Source organism: Myxocyprinus asiaticus, chromosome 35, assembly GCF_019703515.2.
Source record: "Myxocyprinus asiaticus isolate MX2 ecotype Aquarium Trade chromosome 35, UBuf_Myxa_2, whole genome shotgun sequence".
Classification (NCBI taxonomy): domain Eukaryota; kingdom Metazoa; phylum Chordata; class Actinopteri; order Cypriniformes; family Catostomidae; genus Myxocyprinus; species Myxocyprinus asiaticus.
The window spans coordinates 3,852,442-3,868,726 of NC_059378.1; the positions used below are offsets into that span (position 1 = coordinate 3,852,442).

The following is a 16,285-nucleotide window of genomic DNA, read 5'->3' on the forward strand; positions in this document are numbered from 1 at the left end:
AACGTGGACGTTTTGTTCTACAACATAAATTACACACAGTCATACCTCAAACATGAATTTTGAAGGCGTATTAAATGATTTTTTTTTTTACGCGCCGGCTTCAAAATTCACGTTTCAGGTATGACTGTGTGTAATTTATGTTGTGGAACGAAACATCCACATATCGTCAAGTAATGTTTACCACAGACCAAGGGCGTAGAATACGCGGGGGACGTGTCCCCCTCACTTTTTCATGGGGCATATGTGCTGTGTCTATCATACAGCAAATGTCTAAATGTGTAAATGGAAAAGTTAAAATTCACTGGTCAATCACGTAATTCATTAGATTAAAAAAACGTATCAATTGACAGCTCTAAAAATATATATCTTATATATTTATTTTCGTCTTGCGCTAAACATTCTGTCCCCCTCACTTTTGAGATGATTTCTACGCCCCTGCCACAGACCAAATTCATGTTACGGCTGAACAGCTCTGTAAGTATGTCTCAGATGTCAAAAAGACATTCAGCAGGTGTCTTTGAGATGTTTATGATTTAGAATGTTTTTAAATCTGATCTTTTAAAATCTAATACAGACATATCTGAGATGTATGTGTGCTATCTGGGTGGTATCGAATGTGTCTTATGTTAATTTTAGGCCAGAAACATAATTTACACAGACTATGCGTATGGAAATGCAAGTGCTTACCCAACAAATTATGTGTTTTCGACTTGAACTGCATCTCGATTTACCGATCAGTGAGATTTGCCAGTTTTAGTGTATGGAGTTATATGTCTGCCACAATTCTGCGCGCGCAAGATGATATTTTGAGTGCATTAAAAGGTCTTTTGTACGTGCATGATCTCAGTTTTGTAAAGCAATATATCTTCGTGCAAAGATGAATTCATTTTGCACAAACAAAAATCTATTTCGTGCTTGAATAAAGTTTCTTTGAATGTGAATTTGCACAGATTTCTGAAATTTGTGTAACTCCACTGTTTTTTGCATGTGCAAGATCTCACTCTCTCCTACTACTCATTCTGCATGCGCTCAAAGCTTTGATCACTTGCTTGCTTAACAAATTTACAGCATTATAATGTGCCAGAATTTCAACCAATCAGAGATGAGGTGGTCAATTTTGATTGGCTGGCTAGATCACAGATCAAACTGCTAATCAAAACAGGAGCAAAAGGAGAATTGGATAGTTGTTTTCAAGAAAGGAAATGTGTAACACTATGACCACAAAATCAGTTCTTTTGTTGAAATAAAGCTACACTATGTAACTTTTGGCCCTCTAGCGGTTAAAAAATAAAACTGCATGTGTCTTGCGGAAGAACATTGTTTTGGTAATGACTAAAGTCGTGCTTCGGCTCTGCTCCTCTGCACGGATGAATGTGCTTTGAGGCAACGGTGTACACTGGATACAGGACATCTTATCAGAGCGAATGGACAAATAAATAATGAAAGAAAGGCTGAAAAGAAGGATATCCCAAAACATGTCACCTGAGCAGGTAAGTGACATATCTTATGCTGTTGTTTTGAAAACATTGATGTTTTGAAATGATTGACTTTACAAAAGTCAGGTAACATTCGTTAACATTAGACATAACGATTGCTAGTATGATAAGGTCAAACATTGTAAATTTTTATAACTGCAGGATATTCTGGCCAAATAGACCACGGTAGTAACTAATTTATAGATTGTCATTGTTCCCAACCAGTGGTCAACATCATTTCAAGACTCACATGTTCTTGGCAAGCCTAAGACTAAAGGATTTATTTATATCGGAGTTGTCGCCACCTCTGAAAAGCCGATGTTAATTTGGGTTTTATTACGGACTCTGTTGCTTTCTCTTTTTGCTTGTAGACTCTGCTCTGTTTGGGGTTTCTTTGATTTTACAACTGGTGATTCCCCGGAGGTTTGCTGTTTTGAATGATCCATGGTCAATTTTTCTCGTTCATTGTGACAACAAACTTTCAGCTTCACACTACTCCCACACATGCGCTACAGTAGCTGGAGCTGATTTTCTCTGTGTACGGATATGATGTGAACACGCACGGGCGAATGACGTATGTATGCAATATCCTGCAAAATCCATCCCGACAGCTCTAAAATATAAATCATTATTATAGGTTTATCAAAGCGTATTTGGGTAAAGACATGGTTTGGAAGATGGATTTTTGTTGCACTCTCTCATTAATAACATTTAGTTTTTTTTTTTTTTTTTTTTTTTTTTTTTTAAAAACAAGTTACATAGTGTAGATTTAACTGCTTTTATTTAACCTTAATGAAATATATATTTTTAGTCTGTACACTGCCAATAGGCTTACTAGCTAGATAACTATCTGTCTAGCTCTCTTAGTTTGGTCTATATTAGTATTTGGTTCTCTTGGCTAGTGTTAGGTTATCTAGGTAACCAAGTTACACTTACGTAGCTACTAGCTTGGCCATGTTAGCTACCACTTTAATCTGAAATTATATTAATATAGTCTCTCCCATGTGTAAAACTACATTGTAAATCGTAATAGTGTAGTTTTGTGGGAACTTAATTTGACTTCTATCTATCCCAAAGGATATTCTGAGAGATCAGTTTATTAAAATTAACATGACCAGGTTACAGTCTACCATGGATCATCTAAGTCTTCTTTTTGTTATTATTACATGAATATTATTTTCTTTAATAAACATTTAATATTGTCCACCTTCTTCAGTGTGTCCTCTCCCATTTTTTCTTCAGCCTTGTGTATTGTAAATGTTGCCTAAACTAACATATCCTATTGAAAATAAATTAGAAAAGCTGTTTATGTTTGCATTTCAAAGCTGTGGGGTATCTTGAAATGTTCAGTATGCTGTTTTTATGAAGTTTATGCATTCTACCACAACCCTTATGACAAAAATGATTAATGAGAAGAAACAGAAGAAAAGGAAAAGAGGATAATTATGTCTCCTGTCATAGTTTGGGGTAAATTAACTGTACAGTATATTGAATATCAGTTGTTTGAGACTGCAAAAAAATAAAAATAAAACATAATTGAAAGAACTCCTTATATTGCATGATCCCAAGCTACTATATTTTGAAAAATTTACATTGCAGTAAGTTAAGCCTTACAGTACTCCTGGTATGTCTATAATCCATGGGGTAAATATCTTTTGTAATGATAACTGCATGCAGTATATAAAATGTGTACTGAACTTGGAGCATTGTGCCTGTTGGCTCTTCTGTAATATTTACACTGAGATGTTCATACTGCTGTAGCTACCTCAACTGTCCAATCACAGAGTGCTTGTAAGCAGCTCCTAATAGCCAATCCTGACATAGGAGGCGGGACTTGTCGGAATACCGGTGCAAAAGCAAGCGGGCAGTCTAAAGTTCAGAGCGCACGCAAAGTGCATACGAGGAGCGAGTGAGATCTTAAATATGCAAAAAATGTATTAATCTTTGCAAGAAGATACATTGCTTTACAAAACTGAGTTCAAGCGTGTGCAAAATAACTTTTTGTTTGCTCAAAATATTATCTTGCAAGCGCAGAACATTTTTGTGCACTCAAAATGTAATCTTGCGCATTCAAAAATTCTTTTTTTGCACTCAAAATATCAACTTGCGTGCTCAAAATATAATCTTGCATGCACTGAACATTTTTGTGCGCTCAAAATATTATTTTGCACGTACAGAATTTTGGCACATATATATCTCCATAGCAATCAGGGGAGGAGTTGAAAAGAGAGCCGTCAAGCCCAAGTATGTATAGCTGCAGACTGGAGACCTTCAAGTGGGAGGGCCTCGCCTCCAAGGGAGGAGTTTATGCTGCAAGTATGCCCCACTTGTACAGCCCACTTATGCTGGCCCGCCCCTTTGTAGCTGGCTATGACCTCCGTTTAAAACAGACTCGTTAAGCTGAAAGTCCAATAAAAGCCGTATAGTTAAATACCAAAAAAAGGAGTCAGTATCTTTTTGAATAAGCATGGTATTACTATGACATAATATAACATGATATAAACATGATGTACTGTTATAAAAACACAGATTTGTGAGAGTTTTCGCAGAACTGGAGGTGTCAGAACACACAGTAATGGCATACCACTCTTACTATTTCTCCCATAGATTGATAAATCAAGAGTAGTATGCGTAGTATGCCACTGCGAACGCAGCCCATGAAACACGTGTATACGTTGTCACTTTTGAGTCTAGCCAATCGCAAGCTACTCTGGAGAAACTGCACCGGATGAGCCAGATGTCTGGTCTCGAATCGCTCTCGCAGTACTTTGATTGTATACGTCACAGTGACGCGGTGATTACATCGTCTCAAGTCAGACAAAATTTCTAACCGACATACACTGCTTCAAGTCTGCGCAGCGCTGCATGAAGTCGAACACCTATTGCCAACTCGCGGTCTGGTTGAACATGCTTAACTTGCGTTCTTGCGTTACTGTTGTGATAACAAGCATCGGGACTCAAGGGGGCGATAGAGTTACCTTTAAACACATGTGCAGTTAAACTGGATGTGTTAATATTTAGGTAAATTTGTATAAAAATATTGACTTTGACTTACTGGCTTAGCAATATTCTTTTCAAATTGTTGCTCCGCCATGACAGTAGTTGAGTTGAAAGAGAAAATATACCGTAGAAGTGAACATTTAACACTAATGTCCGCTATAGCGCCCCTTGCTGCAATGTTAAGAATACAACACGTACTTGCGGTTTGACACATTGTGGAATGCAACAACACACAAAATCAAGCCTGTGTAGCTAGAAGCGCCGGCGTTCACAAACTTGCATAGAGTATATTTCGGCCTAAGAAGTTCTTGCATGTGTGCTGGACTGGACATATGGCGTGACCAAAAAAATTTATAAAAAAATGAACCCACTTTATATGAGGTGTCTGTACTTAAGCATTTGATACAATTTACTTATTATATAAATACGTGTTGTTGCATTGTGCTTACATTTAAAGTACCTGCATTTAATTACATCTTTAGTTACACTGTTAACCTTACCCCTAACCCCTAACCCTACTCCTAAACCTATCCGTACCTCAACCTCAATAGCAGCAAATGTGAATCTTGTGAGAATTTTGCAGAACAACATGTAGTTACACAATAAGTGCGTTGTATTGCATGTATTTTAATGTTATTACATAGTAATTAAAGACACCTAATATAAAGTGGGACCAAATAAATTATTGACAACCACTGATTTACATGATTGATTATAATATTCTTAAAATGTGACATTTAAAAGGGTCCTTAAAGCATGTACATCAGTTTACACTTACATAATGTTTTCAGTGTTCATTTGTCATTTTTTAGACCTATATTCTGACCTCTCTGACTATTAATTGTTTGAGCTAAAAGTGGGGATTTGTAAAGTTTGTTAGTCCTTGTAAAGTAACAAATTATAAGTGTTGTAATAATAATCACAATCTCATTCAACAAAGTATTCTTATTTGCAGCTATATTTGCTGGGCAGAAAGGAAGCCAGATGCTGTTTACTATATAGAGCAGTGTGTCCTTGAATGTGTTGTGACCTACTCCTTTTGAAATGGGCTGTTCTGTCCTGTCGGTGTCGTTCACTGAAAAGACTGTGAGTTTTAGGTCTCCTAAAGCACTCTTGTGGCAGGGAATCCTGTCTGCTCTCTGGATTCATGTGGATGCTGGAAAAATATCTCTGTTTGTCACAGAGAATTGGAGGAACCGTCTCTGTGGCCGACACAATGACTTTGACAGTTTGAGTTGAGCTCACAGTTCTGCCATTGTGGGCCTCATCATTTGAATGTGTGATGACCTTTCCATTGCCTTCGCCTATTGTCCATTTGAAGTGTGCACTTTGTCTGGAGTATCTTTGGCTATTCACATCATCATGGTTTAGCCTCTGCAAGCACTTTACTGGTTGACAAATGTCCAAAAATGAACCTTTAGTTGAATCTGTATTAAATAATCGATTGGATTTCAGGCCATGCCAAGGGAATTGTCGTTTAGTAATTGATCTTGCCACTGATAGGTCCAGGGCTGTGTTTGGTGAAGCAGATAACATATGTTCCTGCTTGGTTTGAGTTTGGGTTGTCTTAAGTGACAGATCAAGCACCTCATCCTGAGAGACCAGTTGGGTAGGAGGAAATACGGAATAGCTACCACAACAAGAGATAGTAGGCAAGTCTTCAGTGGAGGTCTGAGTGCTTTTGTTCATTGTAGTACCAGTTCTAGAGGTTTTAATGAATATTTTTGAGTCTGGGCTCTGGGGTATTTGGATTGGAATGGGGACTGGAATTGGTAACGGCACTGGAAGTGGGACCACAACTGGATACGGGACCAACAAAGTGGCTGGAGGGACCAGTGATGGCACAGTTTCATTGGGTAAGAAGTTTGGAGCAAAAGGGAATGGTAGGTCTGGAGAATAATTTTTCTGAAATGGTTTTAGATCTTCCAAAGCTGTGCCAGTTCTTTGGTTTTGAAATGTGGGAACATCTTTGTTGTAAAGCAAAGCTTCTGGCTCCAGGACAGTATGCTGAGGTTGACTCAAAAGTGAGTTTTCGGACAAGGTGTTTGTTTGAATATTGGCAAACGGGCAAGAATGTAAGGAATGTGGAGGTTGGGAGTTTAAATACTGATGGACCTGCTGCTCCAAAACCAAAGGCATGGAGATGGTGCTTGAAGCAGGTACATTGAAGGGATGTAACTCTCTCTCATCAATATGGGGTTGAACATCCTGTGTTAGCTGTAGATGAACAGGCACTATAACAGAACTGTTTCCAAGGCAGAAAGACTGCTGCAAAGATGTGGCCATTTTAAGAGCAAGGCTCAAAGAGTGTTCATTTGAATGACTAAACTCAGTTGAAGTTTCCAAATCAGCATCATTTTTAGTCTGATCAATAGAATTGAAACTATAAGAATCAGAAGTGCAGGCACCATCTTCATCTGGTATTTCTGTGTCGGCTTGTCTTGACTGACACATTTTTACAACTTTTGTTTGGAGGTCCTCCATCGTTGATTCCAAGACGCTGTGGTTTCCACTCAGAAAGACATCAAACTTTAAACTTCTTGTAGTTGACAGATATGTGATCCTGGTAGGAGGGGGAAAAAATTAGTTGGCATCAAAACTTTATGTTCCTTGTCAGTGTGATTTCAGTGAGTTATCTCTGAGTGGTTTTCCAAGGCCAAAGTATACTTCAGTTTTCCGTGTGCTGCTACGTCTTGCACACAGTGTGTGTGATGCAAAATCTTGTCATCAGCAGTGTACGCCGGACAATGGTGCCTTGATCCCGCCATATAATAGAAAAATAAAAAAGGTAACTCTCACAATTGTGACTTTATACCTCACAATACTGATTTTATTTCTCACAATTGCAAGAGATAAAGTTGAAATTGTGAGAGTTTATATCATACAATTGCAAGAAAAAAAGTCAGAATTGTGAGGTATAAAGTCAGAATTTCCTTTTATAAAGATGAAAAGTTACGAAGTCACAATTACAAGAAATTATATCTTGCAATTGCAATTTTATATCTTGCCATTTCAACTTTATTTCTCACTATTTCAGCGTAATACCTCACAGTGTGAGAAAAAGTTGCAATTGCAAGTAATTAAGTTCACAATTGTGAGATATAAAGTCAGAGTTAACATTTATTTTTTTTTTCGTGGCGGGATCCGGCTTCCATATCGAATTGTCTGCATGCAGACTATTTTTTTCGAGACACGCGGACAGTCCACTTCTTTGTGCATTGTCGGCGCATGCACCTGGTGTTGACTGTGCTGAAAAGAGTATTGCAAAGCAGTCATTGTGCACGTGTCAAACGAGTGCACGAGACCTACCCAGAGATCTTCTATACAGATATAACAACCTCTGCGTTTTTCCTTAGGAGAGAGTGTAATGTTCAACTAGCGTGTAAGTCACCATTTGCGGATACCATTCAAAGAAATGAAGAGAGCCATAAACTGACACCTACCTGTCACAAAATTGTCAGTGTCTTCTCTTATAAAACAGCAATTTTATTGTAGAAAAATCCACACATAGTTCATTCCAAAAGGATTGTTTAGTGTAAGTGTAGTCTCTGGGACTGCCGCATTATGCATTTTGTTGCTAATCTTGTAGGCTCCAACTGGTTTAAAGGCTCTGACCTACCAACACGTGGAAAAACAAAGGATGCCATAGCCTTACCACAATTTAAACATCAAAAAATGTGTAGATGCTGCTTAAAAGAAAAGAAAAGAAAACATTTTTCAGTATAATGACTCACCATATTGACTCACCATAAGGACAAGCCGGAACTAGTTAATCCACATTAAATAACAAATCCCTTCACAATGAGATGCCACATTATGTAAGTACATAAACTCTTACAGACAGTTCTATAAATAGCATGGGTTGCTAATCAGCAAAATTACTCTGTACAACCCTGATCCACGTTGATTCAATCCCATCTTTTTCATCTCAAGTGAACAGTATACAGTTTTCGTGCTGGAAACAAGCACAATATCATTCCCATCTCCAGCTGAGGAGGTTAAGCCCAAGGCCCATATGTCATTGTTTAAAGGAAAACGGCAATATTTTAGTGGCATGCCTCTGGAGAACACACACATAAACATTTACACACAGAGATGCATAGGGAAAATAACGTCCCAGAATAGTTGGGCCAGTTTCCACCACAGTATTTAAGTAATGTGTAAATCAAACTGATGATAGCCCATATTGCTTTTCAATTTCCTGCTATATATATATATATATATATATATATATATATATATGCTGCTGTATGGGAAACTTTTTACTCCAGTCAATTTCTATAGCAAGATACACTGGCAAGAAAAATATGTGAACCCTTTGGAATTAGTTGGTTTTCTGCATTAATTGGTCACAAGTATAGACAAACACAATGTGCTTCAGCTATCAAAACACAAACAATCATAATCTTTCATGTCTTTATTGAACACATCCCATTAAATATTCACAATGCAGTGGAAAAAGTAAGAGAACCATTGTATTTAATAACTGGTCGATCCTCCTTTGGCAGCAATAACCTCAACCAAGCGTTTCCGGTAGCTGCGGATTAGACTTGCACAACGTTCTGAAGGAATTTTGGACCATTCTTCCTTACAGAACTTCTTCAACTCAGCCATATTCTGAGGATGTCTGGTGTGACTGGCTCTTTTGAGGTCATTTCACAGTGGGTTAAGGTCTGGGCTCTGACTGGGACACTCCAAAATGTGGATTTTATTTTTGTTAAGCCATCCTGTAGTTTAGAGACTTTAACCAGTTCCAATGATTCCTTCAAGTCTCTAGCTGTCACTCTAAGGTTCTTTTTTACCTCAATGTGCATTCTGCGGTGTGCCCTTTGAGTCATCTTGGCTGGACAGCCACTTCTAGGGAGAGTAGCTACAGTACTATATTGTCTCCATTTATAGACAGTTTGTCTAACTGTGGACATATGAATATCTAAGCTCTTCGAGATAACTTTGTAACCCTTTCCAACTTTATACAACAATACTTGATCATCTGTCTTCTGAAATCTCTTTTTTTTTTTTTTTTTGCAAGGCATGGTCCACGTCAGCAGATGCTTCTTGTGAATAGCAAACTAAAGATGTTTGAGTGCTTTTTATAAGTAAAAGTAGCTCTAACCCACACATCAAATATTGTTTCATTAATTGGATCCCAGGTTTGCCAACTCCTGACTCTAATTAGCTTTTTTTGACATCTTTAGCCTAGGGATTCACTTAGTTTTTCCACAGCACTGTGAATGTTTAATGGGATGTGTTCAATAAATACATGAAAGATTATAATTGTTTGTGTGTTGTTAGCTTAAGCACATTGTGTTTGTCTATACTTGTGACTTTGATGAAGTTGAGATCACATTTTATGACCAATTAATGGAGAAAACCAGCTAATTTCAAAGGTTCATATACTTTTTCTTGCCACTGTATCTTTCTGGATGTCTACAGTATTAGTAGTTTTAAGATATAAACTGAAAATTCTTGCTTGCTTAAACTATACAGCTGTCTGAGGACTCATCTTTTACAAAAACGTTTTCAAACATTTGCCCATGCACTATTGATTTTTGGGCTTACAATTGAATAAAAAAATGTTTAATGAAGTAGTCATTCATCAGTTTGGCTATGTTGGAAAATAAATGCATAAGCCTGACACTATAGCACCCAAATTTCCTCTTACCACAAGCCCAACATCCATTAAAATGCTCTAAAAAACAAAACAGGGCTTTTGAGAGACAGAACCTTATAAATGTCAAAACCATTGAAGTTAATAAATAGAATCCAATTGAAATTAGCATTTCCATGCATGGCAGAAAAAACGACACTTATCGAGACTATTCCTTCTTGTATGACGTAATGTTTACCATGACTTTACATCACATTTTAAATATCAGTTCAGCAGATGCAAATAGACCCACACTGGTGTCCTTATAACTTAACATCAGGGTGAATTTATTATTGTTTTGGGAAACATAATAGTAGATTTGAGAGGATTTAGGATGGTCCTGAGTAGTCAATACTTCTGGGAAATTTAATCCAGATTAGGTTAGCACTAATATAAGTGACTAACATTGACCAGATGCTAGCGCTGCTTTGGGTTAAATTGCAATGAACAAATCCACATGATGAGTGGAGACAGGCCTTGCAAACTATTGTGCAAGTCTTTAAACCTCCATGCAATGGGAAATAATGCTATCATGAATCACATATGGGCAAAAAAAACAAAAAAAGAGAAATGCTTCCTTTATTTTCAGTAGATGGTAGCAAAGAGAGTGGATCTCGAAGCACTGGGGCAAAACTCCAAGTCTTCTCAAAGCAGATGTGTTTAATCTAGCGAGAAGTGGGTGGAACATAAACCAGCCTGTGTATTATTCACATATATTTATCCATTCATTGTTCTGTTTATTTCTTGCTTGCCTTTTAATGTTCTGGACTGAAAGTACCATGGATGAGTTTCAATCTTCCATGCACAAGAATATTGTGTTCACTCTTGTGAAGCTAAATGTTTGCTCCAAATGCAAGTAATACAAACCAAAGAACTGTGTACATGCCCATACAGAAATCTGATAGATGTCAATACATGTAAGACACATCATGGTAACACTTTACAATAAGGTTACATTTTTTAACACTAGTTAACTATATTCGTTAACATGAACTAACAATGAACACTATTACAGCATATTATTATTAATTTATTAATGTTAATTTCAACATATACTAATACATTTATGTATACATTAACATTAGTTCATACATTATGAACTAACATGAACTAAACGAACATTATAGGTGCTGTATGCGATTTTAGCCATTCTAAAATTTCCCCAAGATGAGCTGTTGGATTAGCCACGCCCCCTCTTTCCAAAGATACCCCGCACTCCAAAGATACCAAATAAGCTGTATTGAGACCGACACGAGTAGAAACAGTTGTCAAAACAACAGCAGCAAAATAGCGCCCTCAGCTGACAAATTTTATGAGCAACATGGCATAAAAATGGCATTAAGCCTCAATAATTTGCTGCAACTACGTGCAAAATGATTGGCAGTAGAAAGCGTCATTGTCCGCGGCCCACAGACACATTTTTGTTTGCTGTTTTCAGAGTCTAGATTTGTCACAGAGACCGGTGAGATATCTCACGGCACTTATTTCATTAATATCTTTCAGGGAGTAGTAACATTTTTTGCAAACATTTCCATGAATTAAAAAAAAAAAAAAAAAAAAAAATTATATATATATATATAACCAAGATTAACCCTTAAACATATACCTCGGTCTTTAGAGACCCGGGACCTCATTTAACCCCCTGTACTGTTTTTTTAACTGAGTTGTGCCAACACCTCTTTAGAATTCCTCATTCTACAATATCTCTTATTAATAGTGTAACACACATAAAATAAGAAGACGAAAAAAAGCCAAATATAATGGTTTGAGTACCAAAAGTGTGTAGTGTGTAGGTATGAAACACTTTTTTTTTTTTTTGCACTTGCATAAATTATATTTTTTTATGATTATTTCATAAATATATACATTTACTATCACATGATTTCTATTTCTTTGTTCATTACAAAGAAATTAGTACTGTATTCGTACAAATAAATAGTTTATTTTTCGTGTACACATACATAATATATGTGCTATTTCGTACTCAAGGTGGCGTTGTTGATTCGTTGATTTACTTGATTTACATTTGACATTGCAATTTGATGAAGAAACAAAGTGGAAGTAAACTATAGCAAGTGTAACACATGAACAGTATGATCTGACTATTGTAATTTGAGTGTACTATTGAAATGATGTAAGTTTTGCAACTATTTAGAGTCAATAAGTGCCTGAGAAAATACTTATGTGTATCTTATGTATTATGTGTAGCTCAATATGTGTTTGACAGCCAGTTGCATCTCATGAAATTTCAGTGTGAAAGTAATTGCCTGTTCCTTTTGTCCTGATTTGTTGCATTATCTCTAATAAATGAATATAAACAAAATAAAACATCAAAATATATCAAAATATATTTTATATTATTATGTTCTAATTGTCTTGAAAATATTTTGAAAATGTTACACTACTGGTCAATTTATACATGCCGGGTCTCTAAAGACCTGAATATGTAAAAGTGGTGAAATTCCTATGCATTTAAGGGTTAATAAATACTATAGAAATATATGGTTCATTGTTAGTTACATGATACATAATGGATTAACTAATGCAAACAAATGGAACCTTATTGTAAAAATTTTCACACAAAGAATATGTAAATAGTCACATTTTACATTACATTTACACACATTACTTACAATTACATACATGCAACAAATATTTTGGCTGTTTTCATATATGTAACATAGATTTTTCCAAATGCACACATATATGACAAATACCTGTACATGTACATCTATGAATTCCCATTAGAGGTTGACCGATTGTAGATTGTGCCGATACCGATAACCAAGGTGATGGGAAAGGCCGAAAACCGATTCATATATATATATATATAAATATACAGGGTTGAGAGGGTTACTTTTGAAATGTATTCCAGTACAGATTACAGAATACATGCTGTAAAATGTCATTTGTAACGTATTCTGTTAGATTACTCAAGGTCAGTAATGTAATCTAAATACTTTGGATTACTTCTTCAGCACTGGTAGATTTTTTCACTTGTTTTGACTATAAAAACTCTGTCAGTACAGTAAGACAAAATACACATGTTAAAAATCTTGTTTTAAGGATTTTTATATATTTTTAAAGGGAAAAAATAAAAAAAATTATGACCAAGAATAAAATGTTTGCCCTAATATCAAAGGTCTTACTAGAAAAAAAGAAATTATGATCCAACGTGAAATTTCTTGATAAAAAAATAAGATAGTGTCTGGTAACATGTGCATGTAAAATGGTAAATTTTAGCGTAAAGCTGACAGTTTACACAAGGTTTATTTCTATTTCTTCTGCTCCAAACTTACTTCAAACTTACTTCTCTGTCTGCTCGTATGAATGTAACACATCATAAGAAAGTGTTTCACCGCTGTTCAATGCACTTTGGATCGCATCATTTATATGTATAAATGTTTTCCATCTGAAAGGACTAAATATTAAATGAAACAAATGACAATAAAATGCAAAGTAATCTCTGCAGTAATTAAAATACTTTTTGAATGTAACTGTATTCTAATTACTAATGATTTAAATTGTAACTGTAGTGGAATACAGTTACTTATATTTTTAATACATAATCCCGTTACATGTATAATATATATATATATATATATATATATATATATATATTCTTTATTATGGTGGGCAAAGACAAAAATGAATAAGAAATGAATAAAATCCCAGATGCAGTTTTTTGTTCAACCAAAATCCGAATAATAACCAGAAACATGAAGATTTGGTACATAATGTGGTACTTTTAAGTATAAACCAGCCCAAAACACACTGGGGACTCTTATTTTGAAATGACTAAATGATAAATATTAATGGTAACTATCGACAGATTTTTGCCGATAACCGATAGTTCCAAAAATCAACTATTGGCACCAATTAATCGGTAAAACCGATATATCGGTCTACCTCTAGTTCCTACGTGCTGTATCACTATGTATAAGTTTAAATACATTCAACACTTCATGTTCACATAAGTAATTAGAATCTATGTCTGAAACCAATAGTGGAAGTGGAAATACGGTATGTACATAAATGCTCATATGAATGAACTATATTCTGATAAATAGCTATTTATCAGATTTCTATATGGGCATAATGGAAATGTTGCCCAACAATGTTCCTGTTGCCAAACCAGAGTGGATTAAAGTACTAGATATTTGGAACTTAATAGCCTCCATGTGGCAGGTTAAATGATGCATTGCAACTTCATGAGGATTTGGGGTAAAAAAAAATGCTCAACAGAGAAAGTATTATACCGTTATATTTGTTTATTATTATTATTTAGATAAGTTTGGGAGTGTGCAAAAAATGTTGTGCCCTTTTCCTTAAAAAAAAAAAAAAAAAAGTTTTAGAGATAGAGAGACGCGTGTGGTTTTGTGTTTTTTTTTTTCCTTCATGCATATGTTTGTGGATAAACAGCTACAGTGAATTCCACTTTTTGCACCTTAATGGCTTCCATGCTGTTCTGCCTCAGTCAAGCACAAACCCAATACAACCATAAACCATTTTACCAAAACCACCGGGATAAATATCTCATTTGTGGTCCAAAACATTTGCTCAAAAGTGAAATGCATGTCATGACTGTAGCACTTTCATACTTTCCAGACATTCTTTGAGGATTATTAACACATTTGAATCGATTTGATCCCTAATTAACTTGTCACATGGTTCTTTGCTTTGTCCAAAAGCATGGAAAATTCCTTTCTTTCAAAAATATATTTTCTTTCTTTAGAGAAATGAAATGCGACAGGACATTGTAAATCCTTTAAAGAAAGAATAAGGGTGGCATAGGTCTTATATACATCTCATACAGTTCAAAACTAGATCCTTAAAAAGAATGACACTTCATGCATCTACTCTCAGTATAATCTGAGATTAGGCAGACAATCGTATTGATTATCTACAAACAATTTATTTATGCATTTAGGAAAACATTGTTTAAGAAAACACTGACCTTCAAGTTTAAACATTGATAAGGTATGTGTCTTCTGAGCCTATTTAAACCTTTTCGATTTAAAGTTCTTGCAAACTATGAGACATTTCTATTAAACATATCTCACAAGAACAAACGTTGTAAAAATGCTTGGCAAGTCTTGGTGAATGTTTGTTGTAAACAACAGGAAAAAATGCATCGAAGAGTCTCTTGATGAGTTTAAGAGATTCCAATGTATTTTTAAGGTATATGCCTATATTTAAAATGCTACTTAACACAATTTGTATAGATCCATGAATTCACAGAAACACTCTTACCTTTGTGTAGTTGCCAACACCAGTTTAGATGTGCAGTTTTAATACTTCCACTGTCTGTGTTGTCAAATTTTAGTTTAGTTTAGTATAGTTTTTAAAAGTTTATTACTTGAAAGATAAAGTCTGGCTGTCGCTGCAAATATGTGACAGAGCAGCCTGATCTCAGCGAATTAAACTGTAGAACTGCCCCTTCTGCCCTTGCCCAGCTGAATGTTATTAACTTGATTTCAATGCAGACTAACAACTAGCCCTTTTAAACATGACATCTAAAATGTAATAATATGCCAGTTGAACATGTTCCAATGGTATTGCATACAGTGGAGTGTTTAACAAATCCACAGCTTTTAAAGTGTCTTTAATCAAATTAGGAATCTCAGAGTGTCATACAGGAACTAGGACTTTGTCAGAAGTGATGGTGGTCTGTTGCCTCATGCCTTCCCTTGTCTCCTGCCTCTAAAAGACCCATTGTTCCACATTCAGCCTCAAAGACCTTCTAAGACACTAGACGCTAACCTCAGGGGTCAGAAGGTCTACCTCTGACTAACAGCCTTCCGTCATATCTCGTCTGGCGCTTAATCACTTCTCAATGGCTTCTGTCTAATCTCTTATGGAGAGTTCACGGATCATGAGGGCTTTGTTCACTGTCTCTGTGATGTCTCATTTAGAGTGACAGATGAATACAGGTTTGTTGTTGGGAGTTTTTTATGGAATATTTAGCTGAAATTGGTCATCCCAATGGTGGTTAATGAGATATAAATATGAAAAGATTGTCAGTCAGTTCATTTCGGTTCTGGAGTAACCTATTCAGCTTATTTGCTCTTTTAAACAATGATTCTGTCTTAGAATTAACCATCAGCGATGAGCTTGGTGAAAAAAATTAATCCAAGATGGCGGATGCAGCGAGGTAAATTTT

General features: G+C 35.7%; 1 protein-coding gene across 2 annotated transcripts; it reads right to left on the reverse strand.

Annotated features, from left to right (window-relative positions):
• Window positions 1-111: 111 nt before the first annotated feature.
• On the reverse strand, window positions 112-15,521 carry si:ch211-161f7.2 (retinoic acid-induced protein 2). Of its 2 annotated transcripts, none has more exons than XM_051672854.1 (2): window positions 15,376-15,521; window positions 112-7,038 (listed from the first exon to the last, which is right to left on the reverse strand). In XM_051672854.1, exon 2 carries the CDS (start codon window positions 6,957-6,959, stop codon window positions 5,421-5,423), a length of 1,539 nt encoding a protein of 512 aa, XP_051528814.1. In that variant the 5' UTR covers window positions 6,960-7,038; window positions 15,376-15,521; the 3' UTR covers window positions 112-5,420. The 2 variants fall into 2 exon arrangements, with proteins under 2 accessions (XP_051528814.1, XP_051528815.1); XM_051672855.1 differs by lacking the exon at window positions 15,376-15,521 and adding an exon at window positions 7,919-8,015.
• Window positions 15,522-16,285: the final 764 nt, after the last annotated feature.